General features: G+C 38.6%; 1 protein-coding gene across 3 annotated transcripts in view; it reads right to left on the bottom strand.

The window, feature by feature from the left end:
- LOC126263730 (RNA-binding protein 25) overlaps positions 1-25,745 on the bottom strand; it is a 212,324-nt gene that overhangs the window by 30,283 nt on the left and 156,296 nt on the right. For all 3 annotated transcript variants that reach the window (XM_049960890.1, XM_049960891.1, XM_049960892.1), the window contains 5 exons: positions 17,329-17,495; positions 17,023-17,173; positions 6,936-7,350; positions 6,402-6,551; positions 1,108-1,265 (listed from right to left, as the gene is read on the bottom strand). In XM_049960890.1, coding sequence (XP_049816847.1) covers positions 1,108-1,265; positions 6,402-6,551; positions 6,936-7,350; positions 17,023-17,173; positions 17,329-17,495 — 1,041 coding nt within the window. The remainder of the gene's footprint in view (positions 1-1,107; positions 1,266-6,401; positions 6,552-6,935; positions 7,351-17,022; positions 17,174-17,328; positions 17,496-25,745) is intronic.

A 25,745-nucleotide genomic window follows, 5' to 3' on the forward strand; every position in this document is an offset into this window, starting at 1 on the left:
ATATCCTGCAAAACACCTCTATTTGGATTTAAATCATTTTCCAGTTGGCTAGCAGTGTCGTTACCAATGTGGGCGGGCATAGGGTTCAAGCGTCGTCCCCGACCATGACGGCACTTGTCCGAGGCTTCTTTAGTTCTGTCCTGAACCAACTAATCACACTAAAAGGGGGGTTAGCCCTATTAGTGGTTTGTTCTTTTCGTCGCCTTTTACGACTGGCAGAACATACCGGAGGCCTATTCTTTTCCCGGGCCTCCACGGGGATTTAATTATTATTATTATTATTATTATTATTATTATTAAATAAATCAATATTTTCAGTTTACCAATTATCTGCCTACAGCAAAACATCTTACTTAAAAATTTGGTATTCAGTCGCACAGTACCTATGGTATTCGACCAAATATGATAAAAGTAGTCAAATTGGCCGAATAACGAATAATACCTGAATATTCGTCGCAAGTCTAGTATAAACACAAGTGTCTTGGGTTTTCCTCTTTGAAATCTGGCCAGCCAAGTCATATAGCACCCTAAATATCAATTAGCTACTTCAGTGTCTAACTGGAACCACAGAGCAACAAATACGAGAAGTTCACTTCAATTAACAAAATATGGGCACAAAAGTTGGCTAAGTGTGGCCGTAAATATACTACTTTCAAATTCTGCTGGTGCCCCAGGAGCAACAAAATTCCTCTTTGCATTTTTGAATAAACTGTTACATAATTGTACTGCTAATGCCATGGAAAACTTCTGACAGTTAGTTTCTTTACAACAGCGCCACTTCTTATGGAAATAATTATGTACCAGCTTTTGTCCAATTGTGACTTACTTCAGAAAACACAAAACCTGATTTTTACAGATCTCTGGCTGCCATTGCTAAATTCAATAAACATCTTGTGAGAACTGCTTGCAGTAGAAGATGTGACTTTTTGTACAGTAAAATTAATTTCTTACACAGGCACTCAAAGAAACTGGTCACTAAACAGACGATGTAACTTATGTTCTCAACTGATACCCCATTCCCTACTTTTAGAATTCTCACAACAGTATACTGAAGATCTATATTTAATACTGTTCCCAAAACAATAATGAATGAATTGTTAAACTCACATTATCTACTGCCGACCAGTCTAGCTGAAAAGCAAACAGTGCTGTCTTCTCAGTGGGGATTTGGTCAATTATTGTCTTTATGTGCTTCCGTTTCTCTTCTTGAGATTTTGTAATATCTTCTTTTTTCTCCTCTTTCTTCTTCTTCTCTTCTCCATAATCTGTAATCAGAACATACTACATGTAGTTTGCAGTTCCTTAATGTCCTATTTCTGCATCATAATTATTTAATCAGTATCACATACAATTTAATATCAAGGATTAAAAAAACATATTAAACATGGGAACAATATGAACTCTCAAGAGACAACATTGTTCCAAAAACGTTGCAACTACATCGGAGGTAGACAGTATCTCTCAAAAAGCAAAACACGTTGACAGAATTAACATATTTCTAGCATTGTCACTAAACTCAAACTTTACTTTACATTCATATATACTCCCACATCAATGAACAATGTAACAACTGGATCTGATCATTTTTAAGCATTCCTGCTTTCTTTTAGCGTAGCATGCTGCAAGTGGACCTGACATTTATACTGTTTTTTTCATTATCGTGAATTAACCAAACACAATATTAAATACAATGTTTATAAGGAACTTATCCACAGTTATCAAAGAAAACAGACACACTTTCATTCTCTCAGATGAAGAGAGGATTATATAATTTCAGATACAGTATAATGCACCAAAATATGTGCTATTGCCCACACAAACAATGAAAAGGAATCTGCACCTGTGGAATGGCTCAGAAACAATCATGACAATCACTATTATTGCCTTCGGTCACAGGGACTGGGCACTGCTAATGGCCAACATTACTTTGCACCTGAACAGTACAGGTTCAATAAGATTTTCTCTCTTCAAGAACAGCAATCTCTAGCTCTATAGTAGTTTTAATGGTACTAGTTTAGCTGCAATGAGTCTCTAAAGCAAATTCCAGACACATTCAATAGAATTCAAGTCGATGGAGTGCAATGGCCATGGCACACAACTGATTCTCCCTTGGAGCACTTCTTCCACCCACTCAACTCCAAGCAGATACGGATATCCCTATGGTTGGCAATGCTAATTTTTGCCCACACTGTTAGCCCGGCCCACCAACATGATACTAGGACCTTTCTACACAACTTCAGGGATTATTTTGTGTTCTACATTCTCTCAAGATGTGAAATATGTTAGATGTTACCTAGGTACTGATGTACAATGTACAAGTAAAATAGTTTCTTTCTAACACGACATAAACCATGGGAGTAAATACAAAGAGATAATCATCTGGAAAACAACTGTAGGTCGATATTCTGAATCTTATCGTTGTTAGACATGTATGTTAAGCTCACTGCTAGCTATTTGTTTACCAGGCTCATTGTGTTCTGTCACTTGTCTTGACATTATGTGGGCAATGGGCAATCAGTCTCTGGTTATAGTTGATGAAGGACAGCCTTGTCGTAACCTTCAAATATCAGCTACAGTTTGAATGAGAGTCCAGTCACAAAATTATACTTTGAATCATTCCAATGCACTGGTGAGCTAAATAGCCTTTTCCCCGTTTCCTGTAATAACAAACAATTGTACTTTGTATTTCAAACTGATCCAGACAATGTTCTACTAAGGGTGTATCAGGATTCCTTGAGATGTTGCCAATAGCTCTGGCAAGGGAAACTCCCCATCGCACTCCTGCCAGATTTAGTGGTAAGACAGCCCAGTGGATAGCCCGTCAAAACCTGAACACAGATCAAGCACAAAAATATGAAGAAGGTGTACTGAACTGTGAAAAAAGAGCAAAATAGAAACAGTGAACAGTCCAAGATTAACAGGTGCAATACTGAATGTAAATGAACAGCTGTGGTGTCATGGTTAAGTGGTCACAGTGTTGGACTACGAAGCGGACATGTTCTTTTTAATTTTAATTTTTTCACGACACTGTGAGATGTCCGTCCACTCACTGAAATGTCTGTTCTCTTTCTGTAGTCATGGCAGTTGTCATAATATACACTGGTTATGAGTCATACGTTTCTGTTTCAAATAATAGCGAGAGCAGATGAGGTACCACATAGACATCTTACAGAAATGAAAATAACAAATAAATGAATGTGAACTATGTTACAACAAAGGAATTCAAGAGCCAAAACTTCAAATGTGTTAAAAACATATGTTCTGACAGACCACAGAGAAACTGTGTATTTGTAAAACTGTTGCGTTCATTTGTTTCAGCTTATGTGACAAACTATTATGTTTTCATCATTTCCTTGGAAGTGAGCACATTCACATTCATACTAATACCTAAAGCGGGCAAGGAGAAATTTCTCATTCACTTATAGGTGTACAAATTAGGTGCACTGACAAAAGATTCCTGTCATATGACACACATACTGTCACTAATGCTGAGTATGACAACACGTTTTCCAGTGAAGGATTCAGTTGACTTGTCGCCTTGTCATCAAAAGTTTGTGCTTCCCATTCGAAAGTCACTTCCTTTCAACTGCTAATAGACTAGTTATGCAGAATCAGCTATCGTTATAGGTCCCTTCTTTCAACCTCGCTATTGCAAACAGACATTACACCATGACACAGGGACAAATTCGAATACAGCAAACAGCGGGGTAAAAAAAAAAAAAAAATATTGGCACTATGGAGGTTTGAACATGACATGCCCTCTTGGCAGTCCTACACTGTGACCACTTAACCACAATGTCCTTCGTGTTTACATCTGCTCGATATTGCACTTCTTGTCCTTGGACCATTCACTGCACTGTCGTAACAGATAAACATCTCACATATTTCAATACATTAACCCTTTGCACTCCGTAAGGCAGACACAGGGCGGCTCCGCACGCTCTTATTAAAATTGCCGCCGCCTGGGCGGCAGTGCACTGCAGAGATTTGCGCGGATCTGTTTCTGGAAACAATGTAGCCACTGGCCAAAAATTGGGGTATACATTAAAACAAAATATGTGCTTTCATTCATATATTTACGTAAGCTTTTGCAGTACAAAACTTTCCATTGTGTAGTATTTTTTGAAACACTCTTCAGGGTGGAGAGCTGGGTTTCGTGAGCATGTTTCATAGTAATACACAGTTTCACGCCTGCCACCTTTCTTTTTTCTGTCTGAGCACGCTGCACAATCCTTACGCTTGTTCCCAGGAAGCTTGTTTATAATGTGCAACTTTCCATTCAAGCGTTCCTCATCATCAGAAGTTGAACAACGTCCTCGTTTCTGTCCTCGAGTTCTTTCTTTGGCAACTAATCCTCTTATAACACTTTTTCGGAATGCTTTGTGAGACGGTATTGTCAAGTTGTTTTTCTCACAGTTGTTCTTGTATAGTAAATAGCTGTTTACAAGTCCTATCTCCAACAGCCAGAAGTATAGTTTTCGCCACCACTTGAAACTTGTCATTAGAAAACCGTAACTGGAAATAAAATGATCAGATCGATCAACTCCGCCCATCTTTGAAGTATAATCAATAATCACATTTGGTTTCTTTATTTTTTCCCTTTCCTTTCTGTTTCTTCTTTCTATAAGTGACACTGAGTTATTGGCTTTTGTAGAAAGCACGAGAACTGTTCGTTTATCTTTCCATGCCAGAACCATCATTTTGTTGTTGCGGAGGCATTTTATTTCGTGCTTCCTTAGACGCAGAGCTCCTTTCTTGATTGCAGCTGGAAGGTTTTTGCGATTGGCCTGAATCGTTCCTGTGAGATGCATGTTCTGTTTCAACAGCTCATCAGCTAATGCAACACTTGTATAAAAACGGCCAGTGTACAAATTATACCCTGATTGCCCTGTAGCATTTCTGATATTAGCTAGCAGCTGAAGAACTATTCTCTCAGAAAAATTCAAGTGTGGACAAACCAATGACTCAGTTGTTACAGCGCCAAAATAGGGTATCAAACTGCAGATATAACCATTTGATGAATCCGAAATTACATAAAGTCTGAGTCCCCATGTTGTTGGTTTTCGAGGATTGTACATTTTGAATAATACATGACCCTTGAACGATACTGTAGATTCATCAGCAGCTAAATACTGATATGGTCGATAAATTTCGAGAAACGTGCCAGACAAGCAATTCAGTACATTTGTCACTTTACTCAGACGTTACTGAACCTGACTGTTGACATGTGTAGCACTGTCGGATTAGAAACACGAAGTGCCCAGAAAATTTGAATAAATCGTCGGCGACTAAAACAGTCTGGAAAGAAGTTGGATGCTTGTAACCATTCTCTTGAAAAAAGAAGTCCTGCAAGTTCTTACACTTTTGTAATGCCATATTCAGTAGCACACCATGGAAGCATTTCATTTCTTCCGAGGTAACATTTCTCCAGTCAAACCATGCAGAATGTTGTGGAAGTGGTGTCACTTTACATATTTTTGATGTAGCATACCTATTCGTTTCATCTGCTATTTGTTGAAATAGGTTATCTGTAAAAATTAACTGAAAGAATCCGACGGGCAATGATGGAACAGAACTACTTTCTGTTATAAAACCACACTTTGATTCGTCAAAAGGAAAATCTGTGAAGTCAGTGTCAGTGTCGCTCCACATTCGCCACGAATCCTCTGCTGAATTACTAGAAACATGCACATTGCCACTGTTTTCTTCGTCATTGTCACTCAAATTGTTTTGAAATGAATCACTATCATAATCAAAATCATTTTCACTCTCGTTTTCACTTAGAGATTGCTCTAAAAGATCTAAAATCTCTTCCTCAGAAAGGACTGTACGTGAAGAACTAGCCATTTCGAGCACGTGGACTTGAACGTAATAATTACAAACTTTGACTAACACAGCTGCTACTGTTCGACACCAAGTTAACACTAGTTCTCCTAGATGGCAGCACACTGCAGTAATAATGCCTAGTAGACCCAAAATACGTCTTAGAGCTTTGAAAAGTCGTGTCGAATGAGGCTTGCCATCGGAGCGGAAAACAAATTTCGCGATGTCGAGTGGCACTCGACATTGGAGTGGAAAGGGTTAAACCTCTTTTATAACTCTGTCATCATTTTGTCACAGTACTGCACTCATCATGCCAACTGTTGGGTGCAATGCACAGTTGGTAATCTTAGAGTTCTATTTATGCATCAATCATTTTTGTACACATAATACTTTGGAAAACATTTAACTCTGACAGCAAATTAACCATTTATAGTAACCTATATATTTGTTCTGAAAAATTGGCTGAAAATTGTGTTTTTCTTGAAATTTAAGTTTGATTTGCAAACAAAAAATTAGGGTTATAACATTTATGAGGTAATCACTTCTTTATCTTTCTAAACCGGATAAAAGCAACTAACCCAATGGCACCAACTTTCTCTTCTTTCCAGACCCCAAATTACTATCATCATCATCATCAGTATTGAATACTTCTTTCACGTCAAGTTTTTTCTTCTTGTTTGGAGGTGCTGCTGTCTGCTGTTGTGGAGAGTGCCACACTTTCAAAGAAGCTGAAACCAGTAAAAATACATTATATTAAAGTTCAATCGAAACAATGGGTTTAGAGACTAAAATGGCATTTTATGTTAGTATAATTAAAAGCAAAGTAGACTTTGGAAATTTATCAGGAGTTCATCTTTAGCATCCATCAACTTGTGTCAAAAAAATTTCAGCACAACCATCATACACAAATATGTTAAAGTATGTTAGCAAAGGGTTAAGAAATGCTGAATACGTCTGACAGAAGTAGTGAACATTGACCTTGCAATGTACAAGCCTAAAAGCATGTTAATGTTCTCCTAATTACACATCTAAGGACACAAATTACAGAAGCTGTTAAAGTTGAAATACAACATCAAGTTCAGTACAACTTACTCAAGTTCAGTACAACTTACCAGCTTTATCCTCTGCTCCACTAGATATTACAGACATTTGGCTTTCTTCTTCCACAGGTGCGGGTGGTTCAGGTGGTTCAGGACTTGCATAGTTTGTGACCCTCTCTTCATAATCACGGTCACGATCTCCTGCATCGTCACTTTCTTCTACAGACCTTACTTCTGGTTCTGGTGGAGGTGGTGATGGTTCTGGAGGTGCTGACTCTATACTTGCTTCATTGGTGATATGCCTTTCTTCTTCCTCAGTTTCAACTTCTCTCTGACTTTCACGTTCTCGTTCCCTTTCCCTTTCCCTTTCTCTCTCTTTCTCATGGTCTCTCTCTTTCTCTCTTTCACGTTCTCTCTGTTTACTATTCTCGAGATTCACATTGATTAGGATCTTTGGCTTGTACTCTTCTTCTCGTTCACGTTTCATCTAAAATGAAAATATATTTGTCAGGGAGAGATGATTAAATGATTCAATTTATGATTCAAGTTATTTTCATCACAAGTAGCAAAATGAACTCTTAAACAAATGGATAACCATTTCTGTTCTCCCTGGTTCTGATGTATGCACTACAGTGTGTAAAAATCTGCACAGAACAGTGTCAATTAGAGAACAAAGTCAGACAACAACAGGTACAAGAAAAGGAACAACACAAGTCTTTAAAAAAAGGAAAGTGTTGGAAGGAAGCTGAGAAAGAAGATGAAGTTGAATAAACTACCAAATATAACATTCAACTGCGTGCCCGCAAACTGTTGTATCTTTGCAACATACATGCAACAAAAATCAAATAAACCTTTTCCGCAATCTCCAACGCCCCCTCTCACTATATGCTAAAGTAGATAGCATTCACTCATAGTGTGAGATGTACACTGAACAAACAAGGTCAGGGGGAAAAAAAGAGAGCAAAATTGTAAAAATACTTTGTTAATACGTTCAGTTTCATCACCAAAATAAATAAGTTAATTTAATGACTGCAACACTTGCAGTCATAACTTAGAATAGACAACCTCTTTATTTTGCCTTTTCACAACAGCACAGTTTGTGTAGCCATTTTCAGATGTTTAGGCAACAAATAAAATTAAAATTAAATGAGACAGACATATTTGTGTTAAGAGTTAAAATGTATTATGATCATACATTGCTGAAAAGCAGCTGAGTGGCTTGGATGCAATAAAGTACACCTAAAAAGTGGTTAGTGCAAAAAAATGGATAATTTCATTAACAAAATACCACACATTTAAATAAACTACATGACATGATACAAATGCTTACTGAATAGCAGTGACATATCATACCACTTGCAAGAATAAAGGTGTTCTGGACTAACAAGGAACCCCGTGAGTGCGAGACTGCACGTTTGTCTTTAACAAGCCTCATTTGAAAGTGCTGTGTTAACAATTATGACAAGAAAAAGATTAGCTGCTAACAATTCACTATCTCCATCAGAGGGGCAACAGAAAATAAGTATCCGGGAGATGCAGATATCAACCTTCTAAGGGACTTATATATTACACTTCACAAATTGGACATTCAGCTAGCTATCATCTCTTAAAGAATGCATACAGAAACATATTGGTGTAACAGGGCGGTGACAACTGATGGAATGTGATAGCATGCAACCAAATGCGAAACAGCCTTTCATAGAGCTTACCGTGAAACTGGCTATCCTTTAAGGCATAGCTGCAGATAGTGTGTGAATATATTTCATAGGCACAGGAAATACAAACATCCAGAGGCTGAATTTGTCCAGTGGTTCCAGGTGGTATGAACTGCAATGCCACACACTTTTTCAAGAGGGGTAGTTTGCTCTAATGGAGTATGATTTTTTTATATGCAGACCAGGAATCAAGTAAAAGCAATTTATTTTGACCAGTTATTGGCCAACAGTATTGCTCATATCATAGTTGTAGTTTCTCCCTTTTGCTTGCTGTGATGGAAATACTCCTTATTGCCCTTGCAAGTTCACACATGTGAGAAAGAATTGTAGGGAGCGCAACACCTCCAATTTCTCACAGCACAATAAATAACTTTCCAGCCAATTTACCATCCAGATTAACAGTTGGCATTAATTGTGTACAAATGCACTGATGCTAGTTTTGTCACCTCAGTGTAAGTAGCCTTCCGGTTTTACATCATTGTCACATTGTGAAAATTTTGGTGACGTTTACAACAGTCTTTCTAACACTTTTTGGAATGAATTCATGTTATAGAGAATTATTACTATGTCTTTTAAATGTGTAATGCTACTGATGTGCTAGTTTAATTCCAGTTTAAAGTGTAGCATACTCTGTGTTAGCACAGTCTGTGGTTTGTGTGGAACATTACTGAAATGATGAAAAATTATATAAATGTGTTGCTATGGTCCATTGATGGTTAACCACTGTTGGTCCTTTTAAAGTGAGAAAACCAGCATCCCAATGCCCTAGAGGCCATGCCTGATAGCTGTGCAGCAGCAGCCATGGGTAGATTTATTTACTTCAAGTTCCCAAGACTGATAACTATCTCTTTACACAGAATCCCAAACCTGTTGATACACATCTATAAGTTCAGACGCCAAAGTTAGAAGAGATCTATTTTAGGATCCTAAGCTCTTGTTTACTACAAGCTATTTGAATTTTTTATGATTTTCATTAATTTGCTATAGAGCATCATGAGGAAAAGTATACTGCTGGCCAGATGAGCACCTTTCTTGGTCACCAGGACTTTTGATTTTATCTTCCAGAAAGAGTTCTAAACAATATAGAGCATAATAAAAGATGTCAGGTTTAATCTGAATACCAATCTGGGCCCAATTTCAACGCAGCTCCACCCTGTCGTCATTCTTAGTTTCTTACATGCTTACAATGTGAAACTCAATCTAGTTTTTAGGTGGTTTACGACGCGGTCTTCCTTATGAAACATCTCTAAAAGCATTTTCAGCACTCTTAAAAACAAGTGGGACACATGGCCACTTCTGGCGTTTTTAGATAATTTGTCAACTTTGCACTCAATTTGTCAACTACTGGAAAGCAGTAGGAGAATGAAATTTTATGTCCCAAGTCCTTGTATTGGTAAGTTATGATGTGCAAGGTTCCTGGTTTATCCTACAGTTAATTCCAGAGATATAAAAAGCTAAACCTACATTTTTTTGAGCATGTATCTTTTTACCCAATTCTGCTTCAAATTATTTATATGAAAATAGCTCAGGAATTTTTAAATTATTATTCCATTTAAGAGAGTGGAAAAAGTTGTACAAAGTAGTCTAGTTTTGTAATTTTAAGAAAATATTATCACTAATATGCCTCGAAGGTGCCTAACACTCACGGGTCCACTGCTGATGGCTGCACTATGGGGTCAAACGATGATTATATCTACTGAAACATTGAATTAGTGATCGTGAAACTTTACAAACGTCTATTGGGAACATGTGCGAATGTTCACAAAAAATGTCAACAAAATCCGTGATGGTCATGTGGGAAATTTTTCTGAAATTAGCTCACTTGGCATTGAATGGCCCAGGGATGAAGCTAATGATATCAGTTTACCCCCAGAATCTACATAAAAACGCAACAAGGGAGCAGAAAATGGTGCATTACTTAAATTTAAAAAAAAGTAGTAGTAGTAGTAGTAGTAGTAGTAGGTGGTGGTGGTGGTGGTGGTACAAGAAAAAGTAGTAGAAAGTGGTATAAATGTGAACCAACATATGCAAACACCAATGAACCAGGAACCATGTAAGCACAATGTCTAGCAAATAAGACAGTCCTAGGTGTTTGAGGAATTGTTTTCTGGGAAACCAGTGAACACTATTATACAACAAAGCAAAATCTTCTAAACAAAGAAGAATTAAAATCCCTTACTGGCATACAACTACTGAGTGGGTCTCATAAATTTCCCCATGAGAGTGTGTACTGGGGACAGGCCCCAGATGTTGGTGTTTCCTTAGTCTTCAGCTCCATAACAATACATAGATTTCAGCAAATAAAGAAATTAATTTGCTTGAATGACAAAGACAGAAGTGCAAAGATACACAAATTGAGGTTGTGTTTCGAAATATTGTGGAAGGAATTAGGCAAATTTGGTATATTTCACTCAGGATTCTCAATTGATGAAATGATGGTATGGTGTTATGGCAAACGTTCAGCTAAGGTGTTGCTGAAGAGAGACCCTGTCAAACATGCATTGGGTACAAAATTTGGAGTCTTACTAGTGAAAAATGAAAAAAGAGAGATGTGTGCGGACAGGGGAGGGTGGGAGTGCAGGGGAGTAGGGAGTGGGTGTTGGGGGTGTGAGAAGGTGAGAGGGAGAACTATTTACAATGAGAGCAAATATTATGGATCAAGTTCTTAATGAATTGAATGAATTGCCCTATCTTTCCTCCAATGTCATTTTTGTTTTCTAGTCTCCTTCGATGCACTATCTCAAGAGTTGATTGTAAAGCATTTGTTCTGTATTTGGAAATCCATCTTTCAGCTGTTTTTCATAGACATAAAGTAACAAATTTCCCAGATTCCTAGCAAAATTATCTATTAAGTATGAACATCAATTTCAAAATGTGAAATCTAGGCTCCACGCATTTTAAGACTAAGACTTGTGTATTAACTCTCTTGTTGCTGTTGACATACAATCCTGCTACGCTGTTCCGCAGGTGCCGTGGCAGCATATACGTGCACTGCTTGCGTTTTCCTACAGTGCTATGGAATTCTGTAAGCATCTTGATCTACTGACTTTTCACTGGTGTGGATGAGTTACTTCCACAAGTCGGTGAATAAAAAAGTTTTGAGCATTTGTCATACAACATGTGCACCTCACTGGGTACTATCATTTGCAAAAAACCTAATTCCGCTATCTTTTAATTGTTTATGAGGTACAACAATTGTTACGCCCACATTATTCGCAATATGCAAGGATGTGAATAAGCACGTTGTGCGTGACTTTGTCTGATATAAAACCCACACACCGGAAACTCCACATTGGAATATCAACAATATTAGGAAAAGGATAGTCTTACTCACTGGATTTCTGGTTGGAACTGCCAGTGGCACAGGTCGAGTGTGTGTGTGTGTGTGTGTGGGGGGGGGGGGGGGGGGGGGGGGGGGAAGAGGACTTAGACTGAAAGTTACAATGTTCAACTGTCTTTTTGCTGTGCCTACCTGCAACTCAATGGATTGCCTTCACGATGAGTAGCAATCTATCCTTTTCCTAATATTATTGATATAAAATCCAATACCTCGAGAACAAAATGAGACATCATTCTGCTCTCAACTTCAAATGAAATTTGGATATATTATCTACGTTTTATTCACTGCAATGTATGAATTAAAATCAATCATATGCAAAGTTTCCCCAATATGTTTCTACCTCTACAAACACTCTAAAATTGCATGCAATGTTTTATTTAATTTGACAAAGTGCAGTATAACAGATAATGGCAAGAAGTTTGGTTCTTTATCGAGTGAAGTTATCAGACTGTAAGATGGGCTAACACCAATTTTTTTCACCTAATGGTTTTCGAAAAATCGGACAAAACATGTATTTTGTATTGGCTGGATAGCCATCTTTCGGCATTCGCACCAGCATTTGGCAAGCAGTACAGCTATAACAAAAGCAACTCTCAGCATGGAATGCATAGAGCGTGTCTGTAGCAGCAAAAAGATTAAGAAAGTGCACCAGCTTGTTCAGTCTCTGACTGCAACCAATAAGGAAACATTATTATATAGATTTTGAGGATACTCCAGTATTTTGTGACTTGCTTCACATATTTTCCTCAGAACCTTTCTATGCTACCTCTCCTCTTTTCAAAAACTCTCTTTTGCATAAGATTTACTCATGCAAAATAACTCACGATCATAAAAGATCTTCAGTTAATTTTAACATAGTTTTTGCATGCATGAGCAAGAGTTTAGAAGAATTATTTATACATAAAAACATCATTGTGTTAAAGTTTTCTGAAGTCTTACCTAATTTTTTAGTTCATTATTGTGTGACATCACAACTAATGAAGTTGACAAGAAAATGTAACAGACTAAATGCATTCTTCAAAAACTTATTTAATAGCAGTCGCTTTATTGGAAAGAGTAAATCTTTCATAATGACAAATGTAACATTTGTTATGCCATAAGACTAATATATTGTTAGTGACAGTCAGGTGCAAGACAGACAGCATGCTTTATCAGTGGATTTCATCTTAGGTTGTATGCCTGGCATGGGTACTCTATCGGCAAGATCATATCAGCACTGAGCTTTTCGCGTTCCACTTTACATCAATTTCACAAAAACTGCAACTGCCAGAGTCAATCAAGTCAACAGCAAAACATGTTACCATGGGCATTTCTGTTGACTACCACAGATTTTAACAGAGATCAGATGTGTCACACTCCATCAAATTAACCGTCAATTCAACACTCAGGATGTACACGCAAACAAGGAAAAAAAATTCCTGATTTTTCCCAGATATCCCGATTAAAAAGTATACTTTTCCCCGGCGAAAATACACTTTTTCCATGCAAAGTGACTGTAGGTTTCCTGTAGATTTTTCCTTTGGAACTGTAAAAATTATCAATCCTTTGAATGGTTAAGAACTGGTTTAGAACTTACTGGAAAAAAAGAAAGAAAAACTGGGAAAGAGAAGTTTTGGAAAGATTTTTTATGGAGATGGGGAAAAAAAAACAAAAAAGAGAAAACAAAAAAAAAGGCAAGAAGTTTTGGTACGACATTTGATGTGCAGCAAAATATACACTGCATATTTCCGTATTAATTCCAATTGCACCAAATACAGCACATTAGTTTCCGGAGCATTGAAACAGAGATTGCGATGTCCTTATGTAAGCCAGTCATATCTCATGCCATGTGATCTCGCCAGCCAATGAAAGCAGATATTCAGAGCATAGGACACGTGTTATAGTCAGCCAATAGCAAGATCACTGTTACGTACCGAGAACACACAAAGAGGAAAAGTTAATGTTTTACATTAATACACGAGGAGGAATCCAAAATTTTCGGGACTGGTGCCAACATCTGCAAAGTAGGAGTAGTTGATCTTTGCACTGCTAGGTGGTGAGATGAGTCAGTGCGCAGTGTGGCATTCAGCTGGGAGGACGTGTTGCATGTCCACAGTGTTTTCTGTAATACTCTGTGTTTGTTGTGTGGTTATTTCATGATGGATCCACGAACCAAATAGCGCATGTTTATCAAATTCTGTCTTCTTGTCACAGGTTATCACTGGCAATGAGAGCTGGATTTACGGTTATGACCCAGAGACAAAGCAACAATCAACCCAGTGAAAGAGCCTGGGCTCTCCAAGACCCAAAAAAGCGAGACAGGTGAAGAGCAACGTGAAGAGAATGATCTTTGATAAAAAGGGAATTGTGCAAAAAGAATTCGTCCCAACAGTGAATTCCATATACTACTGCGACATTTTACAATGGCTCTGTGAAAACGTGCGGCGATGACGGCCTGAACTTTCGCATCAAAAGAATCGGCTGCCGCATCACGACAACGCGACGTGCCACACGTCCTTGCTCACCAGGACCTTTTTGGCAAAAAACAACATGGCAGTTGTACCCCACCCACTGTACTTGCCAGATTTGGCACCTTGCGACTTCGCGATGTTCCCAAAACTGAAACTCAAGTTAAAAGGCCGTCTGTTCGACACTCTAGGGAGGATTCAAGAAGCATCGCTGGCGGTGATAAACACCCTCAAAGAACCGGACTTCCAGAAAAGTTTGCCCAGCAACAGAAGCACTGGGACCGGTGTGTACATGCAGATGGGAACTACTTCAAGGGTGATGGTGACCATTAGTCAGAAGGTAAGGTTTTCAATAGATGGCAGCACCAGTCCCGAAAATTTTGGATAGCACCTCATACATAGTATAGCTACAAGAAAAGCTAAGCTTTCTCATATAGTATTGGTCTCTAAGATTAATAAGCTACAAGAGAAGCTAAGCTTTCACATGTAATATTGATCTTTTTTTGCGTGTGTTATACTTTAAGATACATCACACAAATGTGCCAGTAAATTTAAAATAATGACATAAATGTCTGTTCCTCTGGCCTCGAAGTGGCTGGTCCTCAAAGTGTTCAGTTTTAAATGCTCCGTGATTTAAGAAATTCATCCAACTTTCTCACACGTAACATAATTCATCTTGCGCAAAAAGAAATTTACTTTGAAAGTAACACTTTTCAAACCATCGTTCGCAATACTATCTCGAGACTGTTAGAAATAGGTTTGATTCAGTAGTTGCCAGAGAGCACCAGAAAACAGGCATTAATGCACGTGCGCAGCTGCAGTGGTATAGGAAGTCCGCATATTCGTATGTATAAAGCATTAAGAGAGCTTACATTACACCACAAAAGAAACAGGACATCGGAGGATACTGTAAGAGCATCGGAATTTCTTAACCATACTCAAATGCATAATTTGGCTTGAAGTGCACATTGGTTTCTTCCAGATTCACAATGAAATAGGTCCCGTCTGATATGAAGCTTTTCAGTGTGGTTTTTGGGATGTAAATTTTCTTGGAGTACCAGTACTATACTATCTCATACTTGGTTCTTTATTATGGCATAATGACATACACAGCAGAAGATCAAAATGTGCACTTGAAATTCAGCGAATAGTTGGAACTAGCCAATACTGTTGAACAAAACACTTTGTTTCAAATAAATTGACTGCCTCAGGGGAAAAATTAATAAAGCCAAATTTCTTTAGCATACTGTCAAAAACAATTTCATTGTTCTGCAAGGCGATAATGCTTGACTGCTAATGACTTGGAAATAAAATAAAATCAGAAAACTGAAACTAGTAATATATTTTTGCCCTACATGATTATGTGAATGTATTATAATTCACTTGACAGCTCCTAGCTGCAGAAATTGTTTTGTTTTCATTTGACGTGGGAGCTGTACACAAAGAGGAAAAAGCAAAATCACTTAACGCAAACAGGAGTCAGTTGGAGACTAACCCCCTCCCCACTAGAACCCAGACAACTCTGCGCATGCGCAAATCTGGCAGCTAGGGCAAGCGAGAAAAAATTTTCTCATTAGCATCTGGCTGCTTGCTGCTACTGCCAATACAGCCAACAGCCACACTTCAAGTAGCAAGAAGCGGGAGAAGGTATTGCTCATACACGAGTCAACTGCACATCTGCATGAGCCTGCTGGCAATTGGTCAAATGAACCTATGTAAACAGTTTTGATGTCAAGCTCATAGAAAGCAGTTTATTGTTATGAAGTATTACCTATCTTCACCCTAAGGTCTTTGACACAGTTTTGCTATTTGCAGACGCTTGTGCGTGCTTGGTGTTTTGTTGTTGTAAATGGCGCATTTCCTTTGCCACTAAAGTAGTATTATTTTTTTCCTCGTTTTATATTTTATTGCTACAGCTGCAGTATCATTCTCCAGTAGCAGGATACAGTAACATTCTTGGCTAGAGAATTAATTCTTACCAGTCAAAATTACAAAAATTTAACTGGAAGCTAAAACAATGAAAAATTCCCAGAATTCTGAAAAATTCGCAGGTTTTTCCTGGCTTTCATCCACATGAAAAAATTCCCGGGTTTTTCCCGGATTTCCCAGTTCTTATACACCCTGACACTGGACAGTGACAACAAGGAGTAGAGGTGTCATCCACAACCACCATCTCACCGTTAGGTTAGGTTAGGTTAGGTTAGGTTAGGTTCATCCCACACTTGTACCTCAACTCAATGCACAACATGGACACATGAAGTATTGAAAAAGGTCAAATGGACTGACTCATTATACATTTTAGTACATGGCAATGATAATACATCCCCAACAGAGCACCCCTCAAGTTGGTGACAGAGGTTTTCCATTATAGACGAAACTGAGCCATTGATAGGTCTGATGTTCTTTCTGGGTGGTGAATGATACATGAACCTACTGTAAGACAAAAATATACAGTGAATACCTCAATTTCAAGGAAAACTATCATTCCATAGACAACTGAGTGGCGTACATCTTCAGTAAGACAAAGCACCAAGGTATCAGTCCTGCACCGAGACAATAAGGTTTGAGGTGGGTATTGGAGTGTAGTACCATTTTTCATGAGTACATTTTGAAGGCATTTACTTATATCTAATCACTCAAATGGAACCTCTCAATACCCTTTCAAATTCTGCAGTTGGGTCTTCATGTTCTTCAGAGAATATTTTTAATTTAATGTCCTCTAGTTCCTCCTGCTCCTTCTGGCGATCTCTACCATCCATTTCTATTTCTTTTTCCCTCTCTGCAAGTCGCCTCTGGAGTTCACGACCCCTATAGAAAACAATGATAACTGTGTTAAGGTGAGTTTCTTATCAGCAAAATTCTTGCAGCATATTTCTGTGTCATTACAAAGTATTAAATAAATTATAAACAAATATGAACAGTAACACACATTTATTTGTGAATCCAAACAAGGTAATACATACTTATAAAACCTAGCATCATCTCTTTCATCATCATAATCTTCCAAAAATTCTTTGAGCTTCTTTGCTTCTCTTTCTCTTTCTTCTTCCTTTAACCTTTCCCTTTCTTTTTCTTTTTCACGTTCCTTGAATTTACGGCGTTCCCTTGTCTCCCAATTTCTAAGTCTTTCCTGTGAATTACAAACAAACAGAAAGGAATGCTATAATAATTTTACAACAGCACACTTCATATATCTGAAAATTTTAATCACAGACAAAAATAAGGATGATATTACAAGTTGTAGTCTTCAACAAAAACTGGGCAGGAGTGAGCAGGACTCTCACTCTGAACCTTCTGTACAAATTTAATTTTCTCAAAATATTTAACAGCTTTAGACAAAACACGCATGAAAAGTTTTATACTTGATGAACAAGTTTGCGAGTATCAAAACATGTGACACAAATGGCTGTATCTTTTGACAGCAATGACTTGGAAGCTTCAAATTTTTTACACTGCAAAGGGACCATACACCTTAGTATGTAACATAAATTTCAACTTGGTAAATCTACCATACCTGAGGAAAGCAGTTTTTAACGATCAAATCAACGGACGGAGAGACAGACAGACAAAAAAAAGTCATCCTAAAAGTGTTCCATTTATACAGACTGAGGTACAGAACCCTAAACATGGAAAAATATGACATATATATACTCAAATATTTTCCACTGAGTAACTAAGCAACAATCCAAATACTATACAAAACAAGCATTTGTCCACTTGTATAGAGATTTACAGTCCCGTGTGTCTTCTTCTTCTTCTTCTTCTTCTTCATGAACTACGGAGCAGTTGATCGTAGGTATACATCAGTGACTGTAACATCTCCATATGCAATGAATGAGTACCCACAGGCTGGTAGGTGAATAGTATAATTAAACTGACTGCTAGATAATCTGACCTGTCCTTTCAACAAATCATTACCTGTACTTAAATTGATACCCTGTAATTTTACATTATGCCATCAGAGTTTTGTGTATTCAGTCAAGCAGCTTTTGGAAAATTACCTAAGCAACAAACATTTCTCACTGTCAAAATCCAACTAATTGGTTCACAACAGTTTAATTTTTTTGAAAGCGTGATACTACTTGTTGTGGCTTCAGTCCAAAGACTGGTTTGATGCAGCTCTCCACTCTACTCTACCCTGTGCAACCCTCTTCATCTCCAAATAACCACTGCAGCCTATATCCTTTAGAAACTGCTTACTATAGTCAACTCTTGATCTCCCTCTACAATTTTTACCCCCCACCCCCAGTACTACAATAGTGATCCCTTTACATCTCATAAGGTCTGCTATCAACCAATCCCTTCTTTTAGTCACATTTCGATGCAAATTTCTTTTCCTCCCCAGTTTTAGTCGTCAGTATCTCCTCATTGGTTATATGGTCTATCCATCTGATCTTCAGCATTCTTCTGTTGCACAAGTTTCAAAAGCTTCTATTCTCTTCTTGCCTGAACTGTTTATCATCCAAATTTTCCTTCCTTACACGGCTACACTCCAGACATATACCTTCAGAAAGAAACTTACATATTTATGCGAACAAATTTCTATTCTTCAGAAACACTTTTCTTGCCATTGCCAATCCCCATTTTTACATCCTGTCTACTTTGGCCACTGCCAGTTACCTTACTGCCCATATTCCAAAATTCATATACTACTTTCAGTGTCCCATTTCCAGATCTAATTCCCTCAGCATTGCCTAATTTGAATCTACTAAAGTCCATTACTCTTCTTTTGCTTTTGTTGATGCTCCTCCTTTCATAACACTGTACATTCTTTTCAGCTGCTCTTCCAAGTCCTTTGCTGTCTCTAACAGAATTACAATGTCATTGACCAACCTCGAAGATTTTATTTCTTAGACTTTAATTCCTTCACCACATTTTTCTTTTCTTTCCTTTATTGTGTGCTCAATGTTGTTGTTGTTGTTGTTGTTGTGGTCTTCAGTCCTGAGACTGGTTTGATGCAGCTCTCCATGCTACTCTATCCTGTGCAAGCTTTTTCATCTCCCAGTACCTACTGCAACCTACATCCTTCTGAATCTGCTTAGTGTATTCATCTCTTGGTCTCCCTCTACGATTTTTACCCTCCACGCTGCCATCGAATACTAAATTGGTGATCCCTTGATGCCTCAGAACATGTCCTACCAACCGATCCCTTCTTCTGGTCAAGTTGTGCCACAAACTTCTCTTCTCCCCAATCCTATTCAATACTTCCTCATTAGTTATGTGATCTACCCATCTAATCTTCAGCATTCTTCTGTAGCACCACATTTCGAAAGCTTCTATTCTCTTCTTGTCCAAACTATTTATCGGCCATGTTTCACTTCCATACATGGCTACACTCCATACAAATACTTTCAGAAACGACTTCCTGACACTTAAATCTATACCCGATGTTAACAAATTTCTCTTCTTCAGAAACGATTTCCTTGCCATTGCCAGTCTACATTTTATATCCTCTCTACTTCGACCATCATCAGTTATTTTACTCCCTAAATAGCAAAACTCCTTTACTACTTTAAGTGTCTCATTTCCTAATCTAATTCCCTCAGCATCACCCGACTTCATTAGACTACATTCCATTATCCTTGTTTTGCTTTTGTTGATGTTCATCTTATATCCTACTTTCAAGACACTGTCCATTCCATTCAACTGCTCTTCCAAGTCCTTTGCTGTCTCTGACAGAATTACAATGTCATCGGCGAACCTCAAAGTTTTTATTTCTTCTCCATGAATTTTAATACCTACTCCAAATTTTTCTTTTGTTTCCTTTACTGCTTGCTCAATATACAGATTGAACAACATTGGGGAGAGGCTGCAACCCTGTCTCACTCCCTTCCCAACCACTCAACTCTTATAACTGCTATTTGGTTTCTATACCAATTGTAAATAGTCTTTCGCTCCCTGTATTTTACCCCTGCCACCTTCAGAATTTGAAAGAGAGTATTCCAGTCAACATTGTCAAAAACTTTCTCTAAGTCTACAAATGCTAGAAACGTAGGTTTGCCTTTCCTTAATCTTTCTTCTAAGATAAGTCGTAAGGTCAGTATTGCCTCACGTGGTCCAGTGTTTCTACGGAATCCAAACTGATCTTCCCCGAGGTTGGCTTCTATTAGTTTTTCCATTCGTCTGTAAAGAATTCCTGTTAGTATTTTGCAGCTGTGACTTATTAAACTGATAGTTCGGTAATTTTCACATCTGTCAACACCTGCTTTCTTTGGGATTGGAATTATTATATTCTTCTTGAAGTCTGAGGGTATTTCGCCTGTCTCATACATCTTGCTCACCAGATGGTAGAGTTTTGTCAGGACTGGCTCTCCCAAGGCCGTCAGTAGTTCCAATAGAATGTTGTCTACTCCGGGGGCCTTGTTTCGACTCAGGTCTTTCAGTGCTCTGTCAAACTCTTCACGCAATATCATATCTCCCATTTCATCTTCATCTACATCCTCTTCCATTACCATAATATTGTCCTCAAGTACATCGCCCTTGTATAGACCCTCTATATACGCCTTCCACCTTTCTGCTTTCCCTTCTTTGCTTAGAACTGGGTTTCCATCTGAGCTCTTGATATTCATACAAGTCATTCTCTTATCTCCAAAGGTCTCTTTAATTTTCCTGTAGGCTGTATCTATCTTACGCCTAGTGAGATAGGCCTCTACATCCTTACATTTGTCCTCTAGCCATCCCTGCTTAGCCATTTTGCACTTCCTGTCGATCTCATTTTTGAGACGTTTGTATTCCTTTTTGCCTGCTTCATTTACTGCATTTTTATATTTTCTCCTTTCATCAATTAAATTCAATATTTCTTCTGTTACCCAAGGATTTCTACTAGCCCTCGTCTTTTTACCTACTTGATCCTCTGCTGCCTTCGCTACTTCATCCCCATTCTTCTTCTACTGTAGTTCTTTCCCCCATTCCTGTCAATTGTTCCCTTATGCTCTCCCTGAAACTCTGTACAACCTCTGGTTCTTTCAGTTTATCCAGGTCCCATCTCCTTAAATTACCACCTTTTTGCAGTTTCTTCAGTTTTAATCTACAGGTCATAACCAATAGATTGTGGTCAGAGTCCACATCTGCCCCTGGAAATGTCTTACAATTTAAAACCTGGTTCCTAAATCTCTGTCTTACCATTATATAATCTATCTGATACCTTTTAGTATCTCCAGGGTTCTTCCATGTATACCACCTTCTTTCGTGATTCTTAAACCAAGTGTTAGCTATGATTATGTTGTGCTCTGTGCAAAATTCTACCAGGCGGCTTCCTCTTTCATTTCTTAGCCCCAATCCATATTCACCTACTATGTTTCCTTCTCTCCCTTTTCCTACACTCGAATTCCAGTCACCCATGACTATTAAATTTTCGTCTCCCTTCACAATGTGAATAATTTCTTTTATTTCATCATACATTTCTTCAATTTCTTCGTCATCTGCAGAGCTAGTTGGCATATAAATTTGTAATAGTGTAGTAGGTGTGGGCTTCGTATCTATCTTGGCCACAATAATGCGTTCACTATGCTGTTTGTAGTAGCTTACCCGCATTCCTATTTTCCTATTCATTATTAAACCTACTCCTGCATTACCCCTATTTGATTTTGTGTTTATAACCCTGTAGTCATCTGATCACAAGTCTTGTTCCTCCTGCCACCGAACTTCACTAATTCCCACTATATCTAACTTCAACGTATCCATTTCCCTTTTTAAATTTTCTAACCTACCTGCCCGATTAAGGGATCTGACATTCCACGCTCCGATCCGCTCAATGTACAAATTGTAATGAAATGTAATGTTTGGAAAGGCTACATCACTCTCTCATTTCTTTCTCAACCACTGTTTCCCTTTCGAAAGTACGAAGGGGGGATTGGCACAGGTTGAGTGGAGAGGGAGTGCACAGGGGGACGATTGGAAGAGGTGGGGAGATTGTGTTTGGCATGGGTGGGGGAGAGGAGGGGTGGAGAGCGTGAGGGGAGGGGGAGATGGGAGAGGGGAGAAGGGTGAGAGTGGGGAATAGGGTGTGTGGGGAAGGGGAGGGCCCTGGCATTATTGTACATGAAAAGAAATTCAATGCCACCACCGTATGTAGCAGCCACACAGTCCAAAATCAGTCCAAAAGGATCTGTTGACATGGAAATGGTGAAACTGAAGGTGAGCTGCCAGATATTGTCGTTTCAATCAGAGTACTCTAACAGGATGTCTGGGAGGTAAGTTCCTTTCTTGTAAACTGTTCCTTATAGTCTGATCAGACACAGTGGCTCCAACAGTCCTTCTATTATCTTACAGTGTTCTGGCAGCAGACATATGCCACAACAATGCAGAGATGGCCAGATATCAGTCCTCACTTGAACTTGTAATGCGTCAGTGACCTTGTCCCATTTGTCTTATGTACTAACCTCTCCCCCTGAGGTGTGTTCACAGCCTATGGATGACACAGAAAGAAATTGGCATCTGCAGCAACACAATGATAAGTCCATCCTTCTTGGATCAAACAGACTGCCATTGTAACCTGCACTGCAATGTCACAATGCATGTACTTGGTTGAATATAACATCCACCACTGACAACGGTTATCAGTGTACCTTACTAGAAAACACTGAAACAATGGTATTCATTTCCTTCCAATGTGTCACCTCTTACTAAAATGCATATCACTGCCAACACATGGTGAATGGCTTTACTACATGCGTACATTGAAAATGAAGTTCTCAAACTCTGCTGTAAGACCACAATTAGCAACTGTGTCAAAATAGATTTGACATACAGGCTGTGATACAAGTGCTTTTGAGAGTGTTAATATTAGGGAAAGCCACACACACAAGGTACAACAGCTTAATGAATATCAATGGCACATTGGTGGTGTTCTATAGATTACACCTGTAGTGGCAAGCCATTGCGTGTCCATAGGTCAGTCAGTTAATTATACATTCAGTAAACAGCATAAAAGAGCATTAGTGTCGTATCTCAATGAGGAACTCAAAACTTCCAGCACAAGGCAAGAGAATGTAGAGACTGTATAGCTCAATTTTCAAAGACTAGTTGACCATACACTGGACAGATATGTACCCAACAGAACAGTTCATAACGAGAGAAACCGTCCATAGTATACAGTTGCCATAAAGAAACTTCTGAAGGAACAGACCGTTGCATAATAGATGTAAAACAAAGCATAACACTCTAGATAGAGAGAGGCTGAATGAAACTTCTTTGGCCGTCAAGAGAGCAATTTATAAAGCCTTCAGTGACTACCAAGCAGAATACTGCCAAAAGATCTTTCACAAAACCCAAAGAAATTCTGGTCATATGAGAAGGCACTTTGCGGCACCAAAGTTAGTGTCCAGTCACTCGCAAATGGCACGGGAACTGAAATTCAAGACAGCAAAGCAAAAGCTGAATTGCTTAACTTCATCTTCAAATGTTCCTTTACAAAGGAAAAGCCAGGAGAATTGCCCCAATGTAATTCTTATACCACTGAAAAGATGAGTGAAATAAGTATTGAGAAACAGCTGAAATCATTAAAACTGAACAAAGCTCCAGAGGCAAATCTGATTCTATACTGAATTTACAGCTGAGTTAGACCTTCTTTTTAACTATTATCTATCATAGACACCTCAAACAAAAAACTGTGCCCAGTAGTCGGAAAAAAGCACACGTCACACCTGTTTACAAGGAGGATAGTAGAAGTGATTCACAAAACAACTGCCCAACATCCTTCACACTGAATTATTTTAGAATTTTAGAACATAGTCTGAGCTCAAACATAATGAGGAGTCTCTAACAGAATGACCCCCTCTATGCCAACCACCATGGATTATGAAAACATCGATCATGCAAACCCCAACTCACACTTTTTTACATGACATTCTGAAAGCCTTGGATCAAGGCCGCCAGGCAGATGTATTACTGATTGATTCCCGAAAAGCATTGACTCAGTTCTACGTTTATGCTCACTGTCAAAAGTACAATCACATTGAGTAACAAGCAGTATGTGACTAGATTGATGATTTTTTGATAGGGAGGATGCAACATGTTATCTTGGATGGAGAATCATTGTCAGATGTAGGAATAACATCAGGTGTGCCCCAGAGAAGTTTGTTGGAATCCTTGCTGCTCATGTCGTATATTAACAACCTTCCAGACGATCAATAGTAGCCTCAGACTTTTGCAGATGATGCCTTTATCTGTAAGTAAGTACTATCTGAAAAAATCAACATAAATATTCAACAAAAATAATCAATGTAATCGGAGAGAGGAAAAAAATCTATCATTAGCAACAAAAGTGTACACATAAAAAACAGTTTTACGTATGCAAGCCTTCTGTGCCAGTGGCTGCTCCTTCTGGCAGAAGGGTTGAAGGGGAAGGAAGAGGGGTGCAGGTAAAGGACTGGAAACATTTAGTAAAAGAAGTAGAGTTCGGAACAGTCATCCAGAACCCCGAGTCAGTGGAGACTTACCATGTGGAATGAGAAGGGAAGTGTGCTGGGGACTGCACTGGATGAGACTTGGAAACCTGAGAGCTTAAAGGTGGAAGACCGGGTAATATGTAAGACAAAGATTATTGCTAAAATGTCATGCACAAGTTAATACCTAAGTGCACTTTATGTAACAAAGGTGGGAGGAGGACATCGAAACATAAAAAGCTCACAATACAAAAGATGTAGAAACTGAAATGTAGTGATGAAAGGAGTAGTTACTGTGAGAAATGCCGAGACAGAAGGAATTAACATAAATTAAGGCCAGCCTGGAGGCAAAAACCTAGAGCAAATTGTAGCACTAGTTCCCACCTGCAGAATTCTTTGGAACTGGTGTCGGGGAGTCCAGATGGCCTGTATGGTGAAACAGGCATGGAAGTCACGAATCTCATGTTGTAGCACAAGCTCTGCGACAGGACATAGTGTGTTGCCAATATATACCATCAGCCTACACCCACTTTCATCCTAACTGATAACTTGGTGCTAGTCATGCTGCTGTAAATAGGCCGAACGGTGTTTACATAAACAGCTGGTATATGACGTGTAATTTAATAAGTGGCTCTCAATTTGATAGTACATGTTTTTCCATTTGCAGTACTGGTATAGGGGAAGCGAAAAGCTATTCTAGGTGTGAAGAGCAAAATCTCAGACAGTATGGATCTCATTTATGGCATGATTTTTGCAAGTCATGGCCTTGTCAAATTAGCTGATTAATACATTCATGAACAGGACAATACTGAGAGTGCACCCAAGTTGTCCTTTGGTGTGATCAGCAGTACCAGGATTGGAAGTGATGGCCCAGGAAATAGTTGTCATCGTCGCTTGTGCGCGACTGTGTATAAGGCCATAGACAACGTGGACTTGAAGACTGCTGTTATCACAGCGAACAATAAAGTTAAAGTTAAAGGCATCACTTCTCGTGC

This window comes from Schistocerca nitens, chromosome 6 (assembly GCF_023898315.1).
Source record: "Schistocerca nitens isolate TAMUIC-IGC-003100 chromosome 6, iqSchNite1.1, whole genome shotgun sequence".
In the NCBI taxonomy this organism is placed as follows: Eukaryota; Metazoa; Arthropoda; class Insecta; order Orthoptera; family Acrididae; genus Schistocerca; species Schistocerca nitens.